This window comes from Mesoplodon mirus (assembly GCF_964341445.2).
Source record: "Mesoplodon mirus genome assembly, chromosome: 12".
NCBI classification, from domain to species: Eukaryota; Metazoa; Chordata; class Mammalia; order Artiodactyla; family Ziphiidae; genus Mesoplodon; species Mesoplodon mirus.
The window spans coordinates 2,934,712-2,954,217 of NC_138988.1; the positions used below are offsets into that span (position 1 = coordinate 2,934,712).

The 19,506-nt window shown below is 56.7% G+C and overlaps 1 protein-coding gene across 1 annotated transcript in view; it reads right to left on the minus strand.

The window, feature by feature from the left end:
- Positions 1 to 19,506, minus strand: part of NUP210 (nucleoporin 210) — a 101,672-nt gene that overhangs the window by 20,274 nt on the left and 61,892 nt on the right. Inside the window, exons 17-27 of the mRNA XM_082638305.1 lie at positions 16,007 to 16,199; positions 15,393 to 15,499; positions 14,636 to 14,740; positions 14,449 to 14,550; positions 7,519 to 7,647; positions 6,132 to 6,259; positions 5,898 to 6,033; positions 4,537 to 4,599; positions 4,166 to 4,345; positions 1,548 to 1,628; positions 402 to 533 (exon numbers count right to left, since the gene is read on the minus strand). Coding sequence (XP_082494431.1) covers positions 402 to 533; positions 1,548 to 1,628; positions 4,166 to 4,345; positions 4,537 to 4,599; positions 5,898 to 6,033; positions 6,132 to 6,259; positions 7,519 to 7,647; positions 14,449 to 14,550; positions 14,636 to 14,740; positions 15,393 to 15,499; positions 16,007 to 16,199 — 1,356 coding nt within the window. The remainder of the gene's footprint in view (positions 1 to 401; positions 534 to 1,547; positions 1,629 to 4,165; positions 4,346 to 4,536; positions 4,600 to 5,897; positions 6,034 to 6,131; positions 6,260 to 7,518; positions 7,648 to 14,448; positions 14,551 to 14,635; positions 14,741 to 15,392; positions 15,500 to 16,006; positions 16,200 to 19,506) is intronic.

Here is a 19,506-nt window from a genome sequence, read left to right on the forward strand (position 1 = left end):
CTCGGAAAGGGGGTCAGAAGCTACAGACTGGGGACCCCAACAAGGACCCCGAGATGTTTTGGAACTTCTGTGACGTCCCCACCAGGCTATCGTTTTTGCTGCCTTCCGCTAACAGGTCACTAAGCCCCTGTGCAGCGCAGTGGTCGGCAAGAATGGGCTTAAAATGAAAAGGCTGCGGACTGTCCTGGGAACCGCGAGGGGGGAGCTGGGCGGCCGGGATCCTGGACATGAGCAAGACTGAGAGGCCGGCAGGGACACCGGGGAGGGACAGTGTGGCCGCAGCCTTGGGAGAAGGAGTCGGGGAGCCGCGAGAGGGCGTGAAGCGCAAGACACGTGGTGAGAACCCTCCCACCCCAACACTGTCCGGGACGGAGTCGGGGGACTTTGGGGGGGGCAGGTACCTCGTGGTGCCGCCCCCGGACGTCCAAGATGTCTCGCTTGGTGACAGACCAGTGGAAGGTCAGGCCCGGCACGGCATTGCCGAAGGAGAAAGGGTTCTGGTTGTTGGTGATCCCGGTGACGTAGACAGGCATCTGCGGGGAGAAGCCAGGCCCATGACCACCAAGATCCAGCAGCCGCAGCCCCACCCCCCGGACGCTTGGGGCACTTCCCCGTCTCCGCGGGGCAACGGGAGCCGCACCCAATTCCTCCCTAAGCAGTGGCAGGCGCAGCACAGGTCCCGGGAGGCCTGACGAAACAGCAAAGGACTGAGCGGAACACAGCGCCAGCCCCGCCCCTCCCGTCCTTCTTGGGCCGCGGGCTGTCGCAGCTCGGCCGGGACACCCCATTCCTAAACGACCGCCTCTAGCCCTGGGCACCTGCAGCGTCCCCAGCCCCTGCCGCACAGCTTACCCTGCTCCCCTCTTTCTCAGTCTAGCGGGGGTCCCTGCTCACAAGGGGTGGACTCAGTCTCCGACAATCTGAATTGACCGAGCGCCGACCAGAGGGAGCACGTGGAGGTGATGCAACAAAAGGCGGGGACGGACCTGAGCCAGCATGTGGGTCGGCGCCCCGTCCCGCCGCCTACCAGCTGCGCAGACACCCTAAGCCTGCCACGTGCGCACCTCCTCCTCTGTGACACAGACGTGACCCCGGAGCTACCTCTCGGGGCTGTTATGTGCACCATGTGGACTAAAACACAGAAAGCACCGAGAAAGGTATGCACCGTGCAAACAGCGGCTCCGGCGAGGTGCCAGGTGCTATTCTAGGTGTGGGAGGGCAACAGACTGGTGGAGACACAGGCACCACCTGCTGACGGCACCCACACGGGGCGACAGGCGTAAGCGCCGTGTGTGAGAGGAGATGGCACCATTGGGGACAATGGCAGGGAGCCCTTGGGCTGCAGCAGGAAAGGCAGGGGAGTGAAGCCGGACCCCCGGGTAAACAGGGTCCAGCAGGTGAAGGGCATGGAGAACTGTCCCAGCAGAGGGAACGGCGTCCGGCCAGCAGCCCCAAGCTCATCCTGAAGCAGAGCTCAGGGCCTGACCCTGGCCAAGAGGCCGCTCCGAGAGCTCCGACAGGAGGGCCTGGAGAGGTTCCCGCCTCACCTGGGTCCCCGTCCTCATCCGAGTGATGGGGGCACGGATCCTCACAGCCTGGAGCAGCAACACCTCCACCTCCACAAGATCCTAGGAAAAGGGTTTTGGGGCTCAGGCTGACTGTGCGTAGGCGCTGTGTGCTAGTGACGGGAATTTCAGGAAGGGACACCCTCCCCAAGGAAGGAGGCTCCTACCAAGGCCAGCTCAGAGCCACGTGGCCAGAAGGCACCCATGACGTTCCTCTTCCCTAGGAGGCCTGGCTTTGTGGGTGGCTCGCCCCACCTGGACCTGGCTGCTGCCTCTTGCCTGCCCCTGGGGGTGCCAGCCTGGTCCTCTGAGCCTACAGACCTGTCTGATCCATCTGCTCTGCAGATGCACTGCAGAGACCTGGGGACACTGACCAGGGACTGCTCCTCTCTAGGCCAGGCAGCCCTCACAGGACAGGTCTCCAGACCTCCCAACCCCAAATCCAGCCTGTCTGTCTCTGAGCAGAGTACCGGGACAAACGCAGGAGCCACAGGCAGAGTGTGATTAGAATAGACTATATCCTCCTTCATTCTGAATTCTATACTCCTGTTAATTTGGCCAAAGACTAACTTTACTGGCTTCTTTGTAGTGCTGCTGACACATGCTGAACCCAGGCTACTAAAACCCTTAAGCCCTTTTTACATACACTCATGTGAGTCCATCTCCTGTGCCTTGTGATCTGGGCTAACTCCCGGCACATAGTAGGTGCCCAGCTAGCATCCCTTCCCTTCCTTCCCTTCATCCTTCTCACTGCTGTCTTCCCCTGCTAGTCCTGGACTATTCCTCGGCTTTGGGAGCTGATTCTTAGGGTGACCTGAATTGCACAGATGGAACCGTGAGCTTCTGACCAGAGTCGCATACCCTCTGGGACACGCGGACCTCGGGGCCTCAGGCTGAGCCCCCACCTGCCTGGGCTCAAGGAGACGCCTTTCAGATGGAGCTGGTGGTGCAGCCTTTCCATCTACCAAGGGGCACCGGGGCCTTCCCCCATCCCCTCCCCCAGCCTGCCAGATGGGAGACGCAGAGAGGTGGCCCAGTGAGGTCAGCCTAGAGAGGAGGTGGCCAGGAGGGACTGCATGGCCTTGTGTCCTCTGGACCAATCTCCAGCCAGTTGCTGTGTCAGCCACGCGGGCCCCCAGGAGGAGAAAAACAAGCCTGTTCTTGAGGCTGCAAACCTTTCTTTAGAGAGAAACAAAGCAGGGCCTCCTTGGTCCTTAATTTTACTCTCACATGCCCAGTGGTTTCTCGTCTTTATAAAATAGATAGGTAAACTTGGAGTATCCACCCAGTGATTCAAAAGGACTGCGGCGTAAGCGGGATACTTGGAGAGAGAGTGGAACTGCTGGGAAAGGAGTAAATCGACGCACTCAGTGTCGGGTCAAAGTCAGCCCCACCCCCTCCAGGGGGTCCCAGCGCCCAGAGCTGTGTGTTTAGGTGCTCCTAACTCAGCGGTGTTCCTGGACCGCTGTCAGGAGCCCAGTTCCTGTCCACAGCCACACCACCCAGGACAAAACGCCCTCTTCGAGCCGGGGTTCCAGCGTGGCCTGACCACCAAGCCAACGCTCCTGCGGGTCACAGCAGGCCAAGGACACGGGGCAGAATCCAAGCACCCTGAGCTCTTCTCAGGAGGGGGACATGCTCTGCCCTGTCCTTCCCAGAGGCCCACGGAAGTGCCTGCCCCTGGGAAAGACAGAAACGATCAGACTTATAGACATCCGCTTTCACCTGCTTGGAGTCAGTGCCACCGATATGGGACAGGGGGACCCTCCTGGGTGAGGCTTCCCCTGAGTCGGCCTCCAGCATCTCTGCTGACCCAGGAAACTGGTCAGGAAATGTCCCCCACTCCAGCGAGGAGGCGGGGGAGATGACTTTACTTCTAGCTGAGCAAAGACACTGGCGGATGACTCAGGCTTTCTTTTTCTCCTGGAAATATAAATCCAGGTCTGAAACACTACTGGTGTCCAGTTACCCTCGTGTACAGCAGCCAAGTCAGCACGTGCCTCCAAAAACATACACCATAACCCAGCAAGTGTGTCAGAGCCTAGAGCAGCCCAACTCTGCTAGAGAACATCTCCAAGCCCAGCTGGAAAAGAAGACCTGAAGGCGGGAGGGCTCTGATGCTGGCAATACTAGGTCGGGTCCTAGAGCAGCCGTGTGGTGGCCGTGGGTCGCTAGCTTGTCCCTCGGGGGCAGAGCAGAGGGTCCGGAGAGGACTTGGGGAGGCACGTAAAGCAGAGTCTGCTGTCACGACGGCTACTGCCCGCCTGCACTGCAATGTCCCCAGGGCGTGGGGCTTGGGGACCCCGCCCCTTAAGGAGCAGCCAGGGAGCCTCAGTCTGGAGGAGGGCAACCTCAGGGGTACGAGTGCAGGGCTGGCCCTGGTGGGGGTAGGTGACAGGCAGGGGCTTGGGCTCAGAGGGCAGAAGCAAGACCCTGGGAGAGGGCGGCCCTTGGCAAGAGCCCCAGCCCAGCAGCAGGGCTTCCTCCCAGCCCGGGTCACCAACCCCGCCAGCTGCCTGGGGAGTGGTGAGCCTCACCCCAGAGGCTGTGTCCAGGGCGGATTTGAAAGGTGCCCGCCGCGGTGCAGCCCACGCCCTCACCTGTGACACGACGACGAGCCTGCCGCTCTCGGCATCCACGGCCTGCACGACCCCCGACACGGTGCCGTGGCCCACGGAGAGGCCTCGCACAAGCCCGGCGCCGCCCACCAGCGCCACGGTCTCATTGCTGATGGAGAAGAGGATGTTGGACTGAGGCTGGGGGCCGCCCTCGGATGTGATCTGGAGGGAGAAGAGCCGCGCCCATCAGCCCGTCCCCCGGCGGCCCGTGCCTCACCCTCGGGGCAAGGGTGCCAACACCCCAGCACTCTCCACAGCCCGTCCTGAAGCCCCAGGCAGGGGACACAGCCAGAGCCCGGTCGCAGGTGGGGGTGGGGCGGGGGCGGGGCGGGGGCGTGGCCTTTGGTTCCTACCTGCATCGTGGCCCCGATAATCAGCGTCACCTTCCTGGGTATCAACCTAAACGGGGGAAAGACCTGGGTGTGGAGACACAAGGGAGAAAGGGGCCCGTTGTGTTCCAAGCTCCTGTGGCCGGACACAGTCCCTCCCATTCAATCCCAGAGAAGCACGGTGCACAGATGTCACTCCTCTGCAGGGGGTGCCGGCGAGCGCCTGGGGTCCTGGCCAACCCTGGGGGAGCCCGACCCAAGCAGTCCCCACGAGACCTCATCCCACCCCTGGGCCCGAGCATCTGCGGTTCTCGGGGCCGTGTTCTCCTCCTGTGGAAGCCACCTGGGAACTGTAGGAATGCCCGCTCCCCGGCCTGCCCCAGACCTGCCAGTCAGAGGTGGGGTCCTGCAATGTGTTTCAACAAGTCCCCACAAGATCTGACACGTGTCCAAGCTTCCAACCCACTGCTTTCGAGATTTCGCCAACTCCTCTTTGGAAGGTGTCTCTTCCACTAAATGTCTCCAGATTTCTACTCATTGCCTTAGAAGAGCCCTCTACGTCAACGGCCTCAACATTTGCCAGAGGAGGAAAGCAGGACTCGAGGGGCAGGGACGAGGATGCCCCCGTCTCTGCAGCAGGGCAAAGCCCCCAGGTCCTCCTCCTGTACCCCTACAACCCCTGCTTTGCCGTAAGCTGTGCCAGTCGGCCCTGGGCTGCTTTGTGCGTGAGGAGTGGTCTCCGTGTGGCTGCGTCATTTGTAGGCAGACAGGACTTTCTTCTCAGAAGGAGAAGAAAGGTGCACTGCCATCTAGAAGCACCAACCGCGTCCGCCAACACCAAGCCCACCGGCCCTATGTGGCCGAGACGGTGGAGGAGGGGGCAGGACCGGTTTAGTGCTGCCGAAGAATAAACTTGGACACGACTTCCTGGCCCTGGCGGCTGTGGGGCTCCCATCACAGCTGAGACGGTGTCGGGGCCCTGGAGCTCCCTCACCCAGAACTGCTGCTCCTGGAGTTCCCTCGAGGAGCGCACCGCCTCTAAGGCCCCGACTGTCAATGGGCACCTCTGCACACGAGCCCAGACCTGTCCGCACACCTCCCCAGCCACCCGCTTGCTGTGCGGCAGTAGCTCCCCTCCCGAGTCACGCCACGCCCCCTCCGTTCCGGAGACAGTGAAGTAACCCAGCCCCCTCCCTCCTGTGGCCCCAGGTCCCCGGGACCAGTGAAGGCCCCGTTTTCATCAGAGGACACAGTAGGGCGGTTTAATATGGCCCCTCCACGTGGCTTCCTGGGCTGCCCCTAAAACGCCCAGCCTATCACAAAAAAGCCCCAACATGCAACAGGGGCTGGGCCGAGGCCATGAAGCATGAGGGGAACAGCTTTACCTCAATCTGCTGTGGGGCTGAGTTGATTCTCTGTCCAGCCTTATCAGTCACGGTTGCGGTGAGACTGGTCTGGCCAATGGCCACGCCGTGGACGCGGAACACGGCAGTGTAGTCGTCTGGGGCCTCGTCGAGGGCCCTGGAACAGAGGGAGGAGCTGGGACTTCTTCCCCCAACAGACCTGTCGGCAATGCCCTGAGATGCCCTCCTCTGAGCCCTGATCCTGCAAGGACTCACACCAACGTGACGATCTGGGAGGCTGCCCGGAGATTCAGGTCCATGAAGGCCAAGTACTTGGCCAGGAAAGGCTTCTTGTGGAAGTCCAGCACGCGAACATATGCCTTGACCGTCTTCCCAATCTCCACCTACATCAAGGGGGACAGAGACTCAGGGGTGGTCTTCGAGTGACCAATGCCACCACCTGTGGTACCCTACGGCTCTCTGCGAAAGCATCAACAACTTCAAACCTACAGACCCAAGATGACCTTCAGACTATCGGCCCAGCAACAAATGAAAATCGGTTACGTGCTTTCTGTAGTCAAGGGGCCTCGGGGATACTTCGATGAATAAATGACACATCCTACTCTGGAGAACTAACAATCTTGGAGGGGATAAATTAGAAGTATGGGATTAACAGATACACACTACTATGTATAAAGTAGATAACTGGATTTACTGTATAGCACAAGGGCTATATTCAATATCTTATAATAACCTATAATGGAAAAGAATCCGAAAAAGAATATATATATGTATAACTGAATCACTTTGCTGTACACCAGAAACTAACACAACATTGTAAATCAACTATACTCCAATAAAAAGAAAGAATTAACAATCTAGTTAGAGAGATAATCCATAGCTTAGAATAGCAACAGGCATACAGTGGGGGTTTAATAAGTGCTCATTGACCCAAGAGTTCATACCTGGCACATAATACACATGGTGAAAACTCTGGGAAACATGAGTCAGAAATGTTTAGTGAAAGAACTCAAGTCTGGAAGCAAATCACCAGAGGAAATGAGATCAGAGGAGGACTACCTGAGGCTAAGAGAATACTGACTCTTAAGCAGTCCAAGTTGCTTGAACGTCCCCCTTTAATTACCAACTATTCTCTCCCCCCAGGAAGATAGGACTCTGACAGTATCCCTCTTTAAGCCTCACTGCAGTTACTTCAGGTATTTGGAGTAATATAAAATCCCTCTTCACATTAAAGAAAAGCCTAGATCTATTATGTATTCATTTTGCAAAAGCACTTGGCATTAGTACATCTTATTCACTTGCCACTGAAATTTCTGAGAATCCAAAATGTACATACTGGGGAGAAAATTCACATTCAGCAGTGCATGTACCGGGCTGGTTAGTAACTTGCACCAGTCAGAGGACAGGAATTCCCAAGCTGCAGCTAACGTGGGGACAACTTCCACCGGGATTTACAGCCAGGTTTTACAGGTGTCAACTGAGATGAGACGGATACCCTCGGAGGCCGCTCTGCACTGAGCCCAGAATGCTACGTGAAACAGCACTGCGAGCTGCAGGTGGACAGGAGGAAAGCACCCCCTGAACCCCCATCGCTCTCCAGGCCTCCGCAGGGAGGGAGCCATAACGGGAAGTTGACACTGACCTTGTCCACCACGCGGATGTACAGCTCCTGAATGTCCGAGACATAAACGTCAGCCTTTGCCGGGGCTGGGAAGGCTAAGCACAAGTCGTGGATCATGATGGTTGAGGTGCCCGGGAGCAAAGGGTGCACCTGCAAGGTCAGAGGTGGGTGTGGTTACACAGCTGCTCACGGCAGCAGCCTATCGCCCGTGGGACACTGTCTCCCAGAGACTGTGGACCAGGGCTTGGAAAACCCCACCCCTCAGCATGAGCACCCACTGCCAGCCAGGGGAGGGGCTTGGGATGTAAAACGTTAGTGCCAGGATAGATTTCAGAGAGCATTTATTTTAACTTTGCACAATTTACAGAGAAGAAAATGGAAGCTGCTTCAAGGTGGGGGTGGTCAGAGCTTGGCAGAGTGAGGACTCACACCCAGGGTTCCGTATCTCCTGTCCAGGCCACCTGCCCCTGCAGCTCCCATAAGAGAAGAGCATCCCATGGGGTCTCCTGTGAAACTGCAAGTCAGGGGCTGGTAGAGTGTGAGACCACTGCTTTCCAAATGAAGCTCTCACTGGGAAATCCTAATCTGAACCCACAGACTCTCAGAACCTGGGAATGGGCCGAGGAGGCCATCAAGTCTTCAGTGCGAGCTCTCTGAATCTTGCCCATCCCCACATTCACCTCTACCTCTGCTGTGTTTGCAGTAGAGCCCTCATAAAATGTTTGGAGTGCAGGAATTCATCTAAGCTCCTGTTTTCCACGCTTTCACTGCCAAAGGCCCCCTTTAAGTCTTCTTCTCTCTCTACCTCCTTCCAGGGATCCCACCTTCAGAAGAGTCTCTCCCCAGACAAACTGCATCATCACCACTCTCTCATGTTGGGGATGGACTCGCAGTAATTTGTCATATTGCTTAGGCTTGCATCTCAACTGAGTGGTCTTGGGGGCTGGGCAGGTGGACGCATGTCATAGAGCTAGTGGGTGGGCCCCACGGCTGCCTCCCATCTCTACCTGGCCCTGGGTTTGCTGCCTGAGATTTGTGGTCTTATATTCACTGGGGGTGGGAGATGGGTGGTGGGTACAGTGAACTGCTCGGTGTTGGCAAAGCTACAGTTTCAATGTGAAGAACCTGTGGGGGAAAGATGTCAGGAGACAACCAAATACTATCCCACTGCACCCAGGTTAGAAGCCTTCAAAGGCTGACCAGAGTGAGCCCACATCCTTAACACATCCTATAACAACCTGGCATGATCTGGCCCCTGCCCAGGGCTCTGGTTTCACTGCAAAACACCCTCCCCCATGGCCATCACACTCCAGCCAGCTGGCGCCTGTCTACCCGCCTCAGGGCTGCACAGTCCACCTTTGAGGTCTGGGGGCTTGTCCTCCCCGTGTCCACCTGCTGGCTCCCACTCACCCTCAGTCCCATTCAAGTGTCCCTCCTTGGTAAAGTCTTCCCTGATCCGGAAGGTCAGGACCTTTGCCCCTCTGCTCTCTTCTCCTGCTGCAGCTGTACCACTCTTCACTCCAACTCGGTGTAGACTTCCCTGTGCATCCTCCCCCCAGGCTGTCTTCTCCCCTAATGCAGCCTTAGGACCGAGCCTCACACCTGGCCGAGACCCCCGCCCAGCGTGTTGAGTATACTGAGATCCAGGGTCACAGCTCCAAGTCGCTGGTTAACGTAAGGAGTCCTGCACTTCCACCAGCTCAGCTTCAGTCCTGGCTTTGTCAACACTTGGGAATTTTTGAAAAAAGGGGTCTGCAAACCCCAGGTACTGTCATCTATTTGGGAAGTGCTGATTCTGGTCCACATCCTTCAGTGAACACATGGGGAGACAGGCCCACCCAGGGTGGGAACCCATTCCTTGAAGGGGCGGCACTGGGGAGGGAACACGGTGTCCGAGCCCCCAGTTTAGGGCTTCTTCTCCCACACTCAGCCACTTCCCAGAGCTGGATGCCACCAGCAGCCAGAAAGGAACCGTCGGGCAGGGGAGGCGGCAGGGGCTGGCAGCTTGAGAACTCTGCCAGCAGCACTGGGCTCACAGGCACATCCACAGATGAAGGGGGCCCAGGGTATTTCACACAAGGACTCAAGTCGCTTAATAAAGATTCCAGAGTGGAAATCACGCTGGTGCTCCGAACAACGGCTGTGTAGTTTGACCCAGGTCCACGCTAGCCTGGTATCAAATACGCTGAGGACTGGGGGCTGGAGGCCACAGGGCTCCAGTTTTGCGGAGGACGATTCACTTGGCTTATTACACATCCCCCAGAGAGAACCCATTTAAAAATCACAGGGAGAAGCGAGAGCTCTAATCTGATCCTCCTGCAAAAGTTGCCGCTGTCAGGAGCGGCACGTCCTTCATGATGCAGAGAAATGACGCGCTCGCTGTACCGATGGGGCCAGACCCGCACAGGGGGCACACGGAGGCGTTCTCTCTTTTTCTTTTTCTCTCCTTCGAAAGAGCCACTTTGCGCATTTTAAACGAAGACATAAATGATGGTGGGGAAATCGATTCCTTTTCCGCTTGATTTCCCAGCAGCTGGGCGTCCAGGCGCCTTCTGGATGATGGAGCGGAAGACGGCGTCAGGCTGCCACCCACCAAAGGGCCGCGTGGCCCGTCCGCTCATCAGCTCCTGCCAGCCCACTGAATGATGAACAGCGTTTTAAGGGCGTGCTGACCTGTCACTCCAGAGACAAACCACTGGAGGAAGGGAGGGGACGTGCCGGCCAGCAGATGGCACAGGGGTGGGGGTGGCGGGGGAGGGATCCTGTCCCCCCCCGACCGTGTATGTGTCACCACCCCCTTCTCCAGGCTCCAGACCCACCTGCTTCCTGATGGACGTGTGGGGGATGCATGTGCAGGAGGGGAGGTGGGTAAACCCACGCCCAGCATGAATTCTTGTTCCCAAGGGGTAAAGGTTCCCACTGAGAGCCCAGGAGAAGTCCTGTCATCTCTTTGGAGACGGGAAGGCGTTACTGTGCATTAAGATGCTATGTGTGGCGTCAGGGGCCGCTCTGCTCGCGCCGTCCACCTGCGCCCGCCAGGCCCCGAGGGGCCGCCACGTCATCACGGCCCCCCGCTTCCCAGGGCCCATCACACTTCACACTTGTCCCTTGACAGGTGGCATCTACAGAAGAGCAAGGACCCTGAGGATACTTCTGAACATCGCTGGCACCACCCGCTTCCGTTTCCCATGCGTGCCCGTCGACGTCTCGTGGTGGCCAGGCCGTGCCATGCGAGAGGGTGGGGATCCATGCCCCCGGCAGACATGGATGCCCTTGAGGCTGGTGGGGGATGACCAGGGTCACACTGAGATGAGAAACTTCATCCAAGGGCCCCAGCCAGCCCGGAGGCTTCCCGCAGGCGAACACACCGCAGACGGGACGCACCCGAGTTCACGCCCCACTGCTACCACTTACCACCCGCCCCGACCCAAGGAAGGACCCCCTTCTGATGCACCTCCTCAGAGGTACAACGTCACTGTGACCAGCCGCACATCCCAGGACCCAGAGAGGCCCTGTCTGACTGCTCCCCGCTGAATCCCTGGAGCCTGGACCAGGCCTGGCACGTGATGGGCACCCACCTTTGCAGGGTGAATGCGTTAATGAAGGAGTGAGGGCTCAGCACACGCTAGGTTACTTCCCAGCCGCCGACCTTATAATCACCCAGCTTCTGCATGGAGGGCTTATTTTGAAATGTAAAGAACTGGTGAGAAGAAAGAAACCCTGAGTTTAAATCAGGTAAACACCCCCATGTGTAAACTAGCCAAGAAGGAAAGAGAGGTGCCTTGCAGAGGGTTTGGGTCTGTGTGAGCCTGCACAGCCCTGGGTGCGTGGTGTGGGCATAATCACCCCACCACAGCCCCGGTGCGGTGCGTGAGCGCCAGACTGCCTTCCAGAGACGCTTGGAAGCTGACACACACCCACCAGCCATTCCTGCCTCCAAACGGGTATCCATAGGAAAGAAAGAGACAATTCTCTCTGAGCTAACTGAAGAAATGTTGTGGGCTTCCTTGTCTCTGTGATTAAGGGAAATGAGAATGCTGCTAATTAGCAGCTGGAAAATGCCATAGAAACGTGTAAACGTCCTTCAGAAACAGCCCTCCGAGAAGCTGCGAGGAGCTGTCATCGGCTGTCAACACTCCATGAAAAATCCCTCCCGCACTTTACAGAAGAGGCAAAGGGAACCAGAACCCGATTCCACCTGGAGCCGCAGTGGTCTTTGCACAGGCCTGACGTGGGGGGAAGCAGAGACCCTGGCGGCCAAGGCGCCTCCAGGATACTTTCTGGGCAAACATCTGCCTCTGAGAAAAACAGGAACGTTATGACGTGCTTCCTCGCCCTTCACCGAGGGGCTGCACTGTGAGAAAGCATCCTTCCAACAAGACAGCTAAAGACCAAAGTCGCCCACTGGAGGAAGGTAAGAAAATGTTAGGAAAACAAAATAACAAAAAAACTAGATCATCCTAGAAAGACACATGCTACAAAACTGACTCAAAAAGAAATAAACAATCTGGATAGACATGTAAGAAGTGAAGTGTTTCAATTCATATCAAAAACTACCTATGAGGGGCTTCCCTGGTGGCGCAGTGGTTGAGAGTCCGCCTGCCGATGCAGGGAACACGGGTTCGTTCCCCAGTCCGGGAAGATCCCACATGCCGCGGAGCGGCTGGGCCCGTGAGCCATGGCCGCTGAGCCTGCGTGTCCAGACGTTGTGCTCCGCAACGGGAGAGGCCGCAACAGTGAAAGGCCCACATATCGCAAAAACAAAACAAAACAAAAAACAAACAAACAAACAAAAACTACCTATGAGGAAAGCCCGTGACCAGGTGGCTCCACTGGTTAATTCTACCAAACTTTCAAGAGTTACTGTTACCAATTCTACCCAGACTCTTCCAAAAATTAGAAGAGGGAACATTTCCAAGTCATTCTATGAGGGTGCTATCACCCTGATACCCAAACCAGACAAAGACATCACAAAAAAGAAAATCACAAACCAAAATCTCTCAGGAATTTGAACATAAACTCAACAAAACACCAGCAAACTTTAACCAGTTACACGTAAAAAGAATTATATATCATGAGCAAGCAGGGTTTATCCCAGAATGCAAAGTTAGTTTAATATCTGAAAGCCAATTAATGTAACACATCATATCAATAGAATAAAAAACAAACAAAAAAATTATTTTAAGAGACACAGAAAAAGCATTTGACAAAATCCAATACCCTTTTCTATGTGTGTGTGTGTAAGAATAGGGAGGTGATTACTGAGGTATTTGGGGGTTTTTTGAGGTGATAAAAAACCTAAAACTAACTGTGGTGATGGTTGCCTGCATCTATGAATACACTAAAAACCACTGAATTGTGACATTAAATGGGTGAATTGTATGGTATGTGAAAGATACCTCAATAAAACTGATAGTAAAAATAGTAAAAGTTGGCGAGGGTGCGGGGCAGCTGTCCCTTAGCTACAGTCTCTGCCGTCTAGTTTACCGCAGCCCCCACCACGCCCTATTAGCCTCTGACGCTGAAGCTAAGCATCTGGTGCCGGTTAGCCCAGCTCTTCCCAGTATGTTCCTCACACCCCACTCATTTGCCTCACTTACTCTACACCTGTCCCACTTCAGAGACAACTCATGTTGTGGCCACTGTATCCAGACAGTCAACAGATGCAAAAAAAAAAGTCAGAGAAAGGGACCAGTGGGGAGTTATGGCTGGAAACCCTGCAGAGAGTGAGGTGACATACTCCTGATTCCCGGCTAGGACACACATTTATTGCACAACCATGGGCAAGGCAGCCGGGCTGTATTTCTGAAAGGAGACTGTGGAACCAGGTCTCTGCGAAGGCTAAGTCCCTGGAATGCGTGTTTTGTGCTCTCGCCAGTGGTGAGGGCTCCCCCGCACGGACGGGCAGCGCTGAAAGCAAGTGCGGGCGGCAGGATGGCAAGATGGCTCTCCCCTGGCTTCCCTGGCTGCACCACAGGAACCCCCACCATGCGTCAAGCACGGAGTGCCCCCGCCTCTCTCGAGTCCAGGACAAAGTCTCGCTCGGTGCTGGGATGACTGGAAAACTCCTCCAACACCTGGCAACCAGCCTTCACCAGGGGAAAGCAGGTCTTAGGCTCTGAGCAACCCAAAGGCCACAGCAGAGCTGCAATTTCAGGACACCGCATGGGTGTCACGGTCTCTTGGTTCTTGGCTGCCTGCAATTGCGACTCACAGCAGTGGTTTGACACTCACACTCAGTGGTCAGAGTTTCCTTTTAAAGAAAGTTCAGTTTTCACGACAGAATAATAACTCACTGCGCCAATATGCAGACATTTAGGACGTTGGTGTCTGTTTGCCTTTACTCTTTGTCATAATTATAGGGCGATTCGTTAAAAAAAAAAAAATTAAACACCCTAAATGCTCTACAAGGAGAGAATGGCTGAGTACAAATGACTGTGAGAAAATAATCAGCCAGCCTACATAGCAACACGGAGAAAAAAAACCTTAGAATAAAAGCACTGAAAAGAGCAGAATGCTCAATTCTTCCACACCATGGGCCCAGCTAGGGAGAGGGTCAGGAGAGGAACGTGGAGAAACAGAAAAAGCTGATACATCTTTTAAGGCAATTTCCTTATGGTTCTTATACTGGCACTTATGTAATAATATTTTCATCTTAATTGAAAGGAAACCAATTAAGATGAAAATATTGTTACTAGGTAATAATAATTATTATATAATTATTAACATTAATTAATCATTAAATTAAATCATTATTATTATTATTAGGCAACTACAGTGTGGGTAGTTTGTGGAGATGGAATACAAACCACAAAGGTAGCTCGTGAGTTTCGCAGTGAATCAGAGAATCTGAAGACTCTGCTCAACACACCAGCCGAGGTTAAGTGCCAGCTTCTACAACAATCTGTTCACTAACACGAAGAGGAGGGCAGGGGCAGGGCCCACACTCACCGTGGCAATGCCCAGGGCTTCCTGATAGGCCGCCTTGACCACATCTGCGTTGCTGGTGTTAAGGAAGAAGTAGCCAGAGCCTTCTCGGACATGCAGCTCTGCCTGTTAGGAGGGGCCAGGTTGGTGTCATAGGCACGGGGTCCCCCAGGGGTCACACCCAGGTACTGGAGCAGGGGGGAGGCTGTACCTGCACGCCCGGGTGGTTGTAGATGGCCACCTCTTCTGGACTGACCCTCACGTCCTCCACCAGCATGAGTTCGATGGAGGCCGACACGGGCATGAGGGGATGGTGCTGAAGGGGCAAAGCCAGCACTGTCAGATCCAGGGGGGCTGGGGGCCACCTCAGGCCAGCCCACGGCCTCCCCCAGAAGAGCAGGATGAGTGGCCCCAGGGGCTGGCACACCCCCCAATCCGGGACCTCGTTATGGCGGGGACACGAGCCCAGTAACACCCATCGTGCTTTGAGACCACAGCCCTGCGAGGCCTCCCGGAGTCATGCCCAGGTGGGCGCCCCATCCCACCTGCCAGGCTCCGGGGGTGGACGACTCACACGCACCCCAGGAAAGCGGGATGGCGTTGCAGGCAGTGGGAGCTGCGGGCTTAGGGGATGGGGCTGAACCAGCTGGGCACACTCAGCTGGGGCCGTAAGTTGGGCCGCGGCGGGGAAGAGGCTGTGGCCCGAAGGCCTGAGGGCCCCCGAGGCGTGCGCCAGAGACGGCATGTGGCGAGGCCCCTCTGCCTTTCAGCTGGATCCCTCTGTTGCCTGCGTGCAGGGTGTGCAGCGGGGGAGACTGAGGCAGGAAGCCCGATGAGGAGGCACCCCTGATCAGGGAGTGGTGGGTGACCAGGGTGCAGCCCAGCGAGGGGCTCAGGACCCTGGGACGCCGGGCACAGCACAAGAGAAGCAGGAGGGCTCCCCGCCCCGCCAGGGCCCTGGTCAGTACCGGCTGCTTCACTCTGGCCATGTCCAGGTGGGACTGCTGGTAGCCAGTGGCAGTGGCAGAGATGGCCGTGGTGCCCGAGGCCTGGTGAACTGAAATGGCCTGCAAACCTGAGTGCGGGAGAGAAAGCGGCGTCGGGTTTGGGCCCCATTGCTGCATCTGTGAGGCGGCCCCTCCTTCCCTCTGTCTAATTTGTAGCTTTAAATCTCCCACAGCCCTAAAAATAGGTGATGGGCTTCGTTTACACTGTGTGCACCATAAGAGTTAACGGGCCCTGAGCAAGGTTCCCGGGGCAGCTTAGAGGAGCTGGAAGAGACGGCTCAGCTCCTGGCCGTCGAGGGGTCTGTGATGGCAGCGTCACAGGGCCTTGGCGCCAGGCCGGTCTGTGCACAACCTGGGGTTTGAGACTCAGCTGCCGTGTGCCCCGAGCTGTTTCCCCATCTCCCACACAGAGAGGCCATTCCTACGTCACAGACGTGTGAGGATTAAAGGAGAGTCCCACAGCTCCCTGAGCTTTAGTCCCGGACAGAGGGGGTCCCAGCCCTCCACCCACAGCTGCCAGCCCCTCTCGGCACGCGGCTCGTCTGTCTGGGGCCACCGCTCACCACCCGGCTCACCGTGCAACTTCTTTTGGCCGCTCCCATCGTCCCGGGACACCAGCTGTAAGGGCGGGTCCAGCTCGATGCTGGCCAGCGATGGCCTGGTGGACTCCCACTGGACGCTCAGCGAGCTGAAATTGTCGAACCTGCGGCCCTGCTGGTCATAGGCGGCCAGGTCCAGCAGGGGGTTGCGATGGCTGGAGACTGGAACCTGCAAGAAGCCGAGGTCACCCGCTATGCTGCACCCGGGCCTGGGCGGGGCCGCCCCTGACCACACGGTGCAGCGGACCTGCCGGCTGCCTTGTAAGCTAGTAGGGGTCCCGGTGAGCCAGCGGGGGGCAAGTCGCGAATGGATGGTCACTACTACCAGCCAGCAAGGTGCCCCTCAGCCCTATGCAACCTGGCCTCCAGCTCCAGTCCGTGGTCCTCAACGGGGGCCTTGGCAGGGTCTGGAAGCATTTTTGGTTGTCACACTGCAGGGGGCGCAACTGGCATCTAGTGCGTAGAGGTTGGGGTGCTGCTGAACACCCTAGGGTGCAATGGGCAGCCCCCCAAGAAGGGAGGACCTGGCCCCAAATGTCAGCAGTGCCGAGGCTGGGGGACCCTGCTCCACTCAGCCCTCCCCTCTCCAAACCCTGCCACCTCCCCCCGCCCCATGCCCACCTCAGCCCCTCCAGGACACCCCCCTTCGTGGTTCAACAGGAACGCCAATTACACCCCAAAGTGTCCCAGAGCCACTGGGATGGCAAAGCTTTCAGAGCCGAGTTCTCAGCTGGCCTTGACCAGCCTGGTGATGGGGGCTGCCACCCACCCACTGAGGGTGAGGACGGGTCCCGGGGGCGGGAAGGGACGGAGGTCCTCGGCGGCTGAGCGGCAGGCCCCTCAGGTTCCACTCCAAAGCCCACCTCCTGCTGCGCGCACCTGAGCAGCTCTGCCCCCCAGGGCCCGTGGGGGAGCGGCCTCATTCCCCCAGACCGTGGTTCACCCCGCCCTCCCAGCCCGAATGGACGCCCAGCTCCCACAGCTCGGACTCAAGCCCACCTCCGCCCAGGCAAGCCACCCACTTTCTGGGGTTTCTCCACATGAAGTGGGAATTGTACGAGATCGTCCTTCCAGGGCTCTGTTTTAAATAAGGGTCGCGTGAGAGCATTTTAAGGGGCCTGGCTCGTGTCACTCAGGCAGGAACCTGAGCTCAGCAGTATCCATACTTCACCAGGCACGGGTCCAGGAGGAAGGACTGGGCTTCTCTGGCCCTTGCAGTCAGGAGTAAGGGCATCACTTGCTTTGGCCAGTGAAATGTGACAAGTGGCTCGTGACAGTTCGGGGGCAGAAGCTTGAATGGTCAGAACATGATCTGCCAGCTCTGCTTCTCCGCCCGCATTCAACTTGGGGGCCGCTCCACCGCCCAAGTCTTGGAAGGAAGATAACGACAAAGTGGGGCCCCCAGCCCCCTGCGATGCACACACTGCGTGAGCAAGATGTGAGCCCTTACTGTGCAGGGGTGTCGGTACTGCCGCCGAGCCCACCTGGCCCGCCCGACGCAGTCAGCAAACTCCCACCTCCCTCGCCCCCGGAGAACTCTAGACCAAAGCAGGTCCCAAATTCTAAATGCAGGTAAGCATAATCACCTGGGGATGCAAAGGAGTTTACAACCACTGTGGACGCAAGCCGGGAGCTGTGACTGTGGCCGGGGAGAACAAGGTGCACATTCTAGAGGCCCCACTGTGTCGCCCAGATGCGACCCGGGGCGGAAAACTAACGTTCTTCCCTTCCTCCTCCTCCCCGGGGCGGGGCGGGGAGGCGGGGGGACATGAACAAAGCATCAATCATGCTTGCAGGTTCACTGGTCCTGCCAATGGCAAGAGCATCATCCCCAAACGGGGAGGCTGAGGCTCAGAGATGTTAAGTTGCTTGCCCAAGGTCACACAGGTTTAGGGGTGGAACTCTCCGGTCTGATTTTAAAGCCCACAGGCCTCGCCAGACGCTGTGCAGCCTCTCCCCAGCACATGAGTCAGGAGGCAGCTCCATTCAAGCCCCAGCCTGTCACCTTCTGGCCGTGAGCTGCACGGCTGATGCCCAGCTCAGAGGACTGGGGTCAGGCCGGAGTGCAGTCCCACTTTGTCACTCCGACAGGTCAGCCCCGTTTTAGTGCCTGGCCTCGCTAGTGACCGACTCTGCAAACATGTCCTGGGCAGCCTCTGGCTTTGGAGACATATAAAGTGAAACTGATTTGCACCAGGATGTGTGGCAAAGATATATCTTCCTCAGGGTCCCCTGGTGAGACCATAAATCTCAGGGGCCACGCCTGACTGGCTTGCGGCTCTGGAATCGCAGCACGGATGGATCACAAGGCAATTCTGTGTTTGAGCAAAGATCTACGACACACGAGAGCCAATGCAGAGCTGCACTCACTGCCGGACCGACATCTTTCAGCCAAGAGACAACCCTGGGCTGACCCCGAGGTCACAGCCGACAGACGGCCAGACTCCACTCCTTCAGCCAGTAGCCCATGTTTAAGTACAGGAAAGAGGCACGTGGATCTGACTGTTTTTTCCTTTGAAATTGAGAAGGTTTGGCCAGCCTGGGGTTGAACAGGCTGGAGCTGAGGGGGGCTTTGGAGGAGCACCCGCTGTTCAGACCTGACCATCCCCCTCGCCCTGTCCTCAGCACCAGGCACGTGAGTCTACAGAATAAGGGCAGGGGGCGGGGGGTTGGGGAGGGGTCCCTGGATCACTCATCCATCCACCATGCACTGAGCTCCCACCACGAGCTGGGCCCTGAGAGAGAGAGACTCACAAAGATGAAAATGAGTACAGGTACAGCTCAGAGATGTTGCGCTTCGCAGATCCCTCGTTTTTACAACCTGAAGGTTCGTGGCAACCGTGTGTCGAGAGATTCGGTCAGTGCCATTTTCCCAACAGCATTTGTTCACTTCATGTCTCTGGGTCACGTTCTGGTAATTCTCGCAATAGTTCAGACGTTTTCATCATCATTACATGTACTTGTTAGGGTGTCTGTGATCGGGGACCTTTGAAGTTACTGCCATGACTCACTGAAGGCTCAGAGGTCGGTTAGCGTATTTTAGCTATAAAGTCCTTTTTAATTAAGGTCTGTACGTTGTTTCTTGAGCCATAACACTATTGCACACTTAATAGACTATAGGATAATATAAATGTAGCTTTTGTATGCCCTGAGACTTGTTTTATTGCGATATTCGCACTGTACTGCAGGGTCTGGAACCGAACCCACGCTGTCTCCGAGGTCTGCCTGTGCGTAAATTCTACAGCATTAGTTGATGGGAGGTGCTTGGGGGCAGGGAGGGGGAGAAGGGAACCGTGTAGGAAATGCTGAGTGGGGACCTTCAGATAAGGTCTAAGGCTGAGGAAGGCCCCCCACCCCGAGAAAGTAACGTGTGAATAAAGAGCTGTGGGTTCGGGAGGGAAACAATTCCAGCCAGGGGACAGCAAGCCAGAACGTGGGACTGTCCCAGCATCCGAGCACTGATCGCGGGGGGAAGG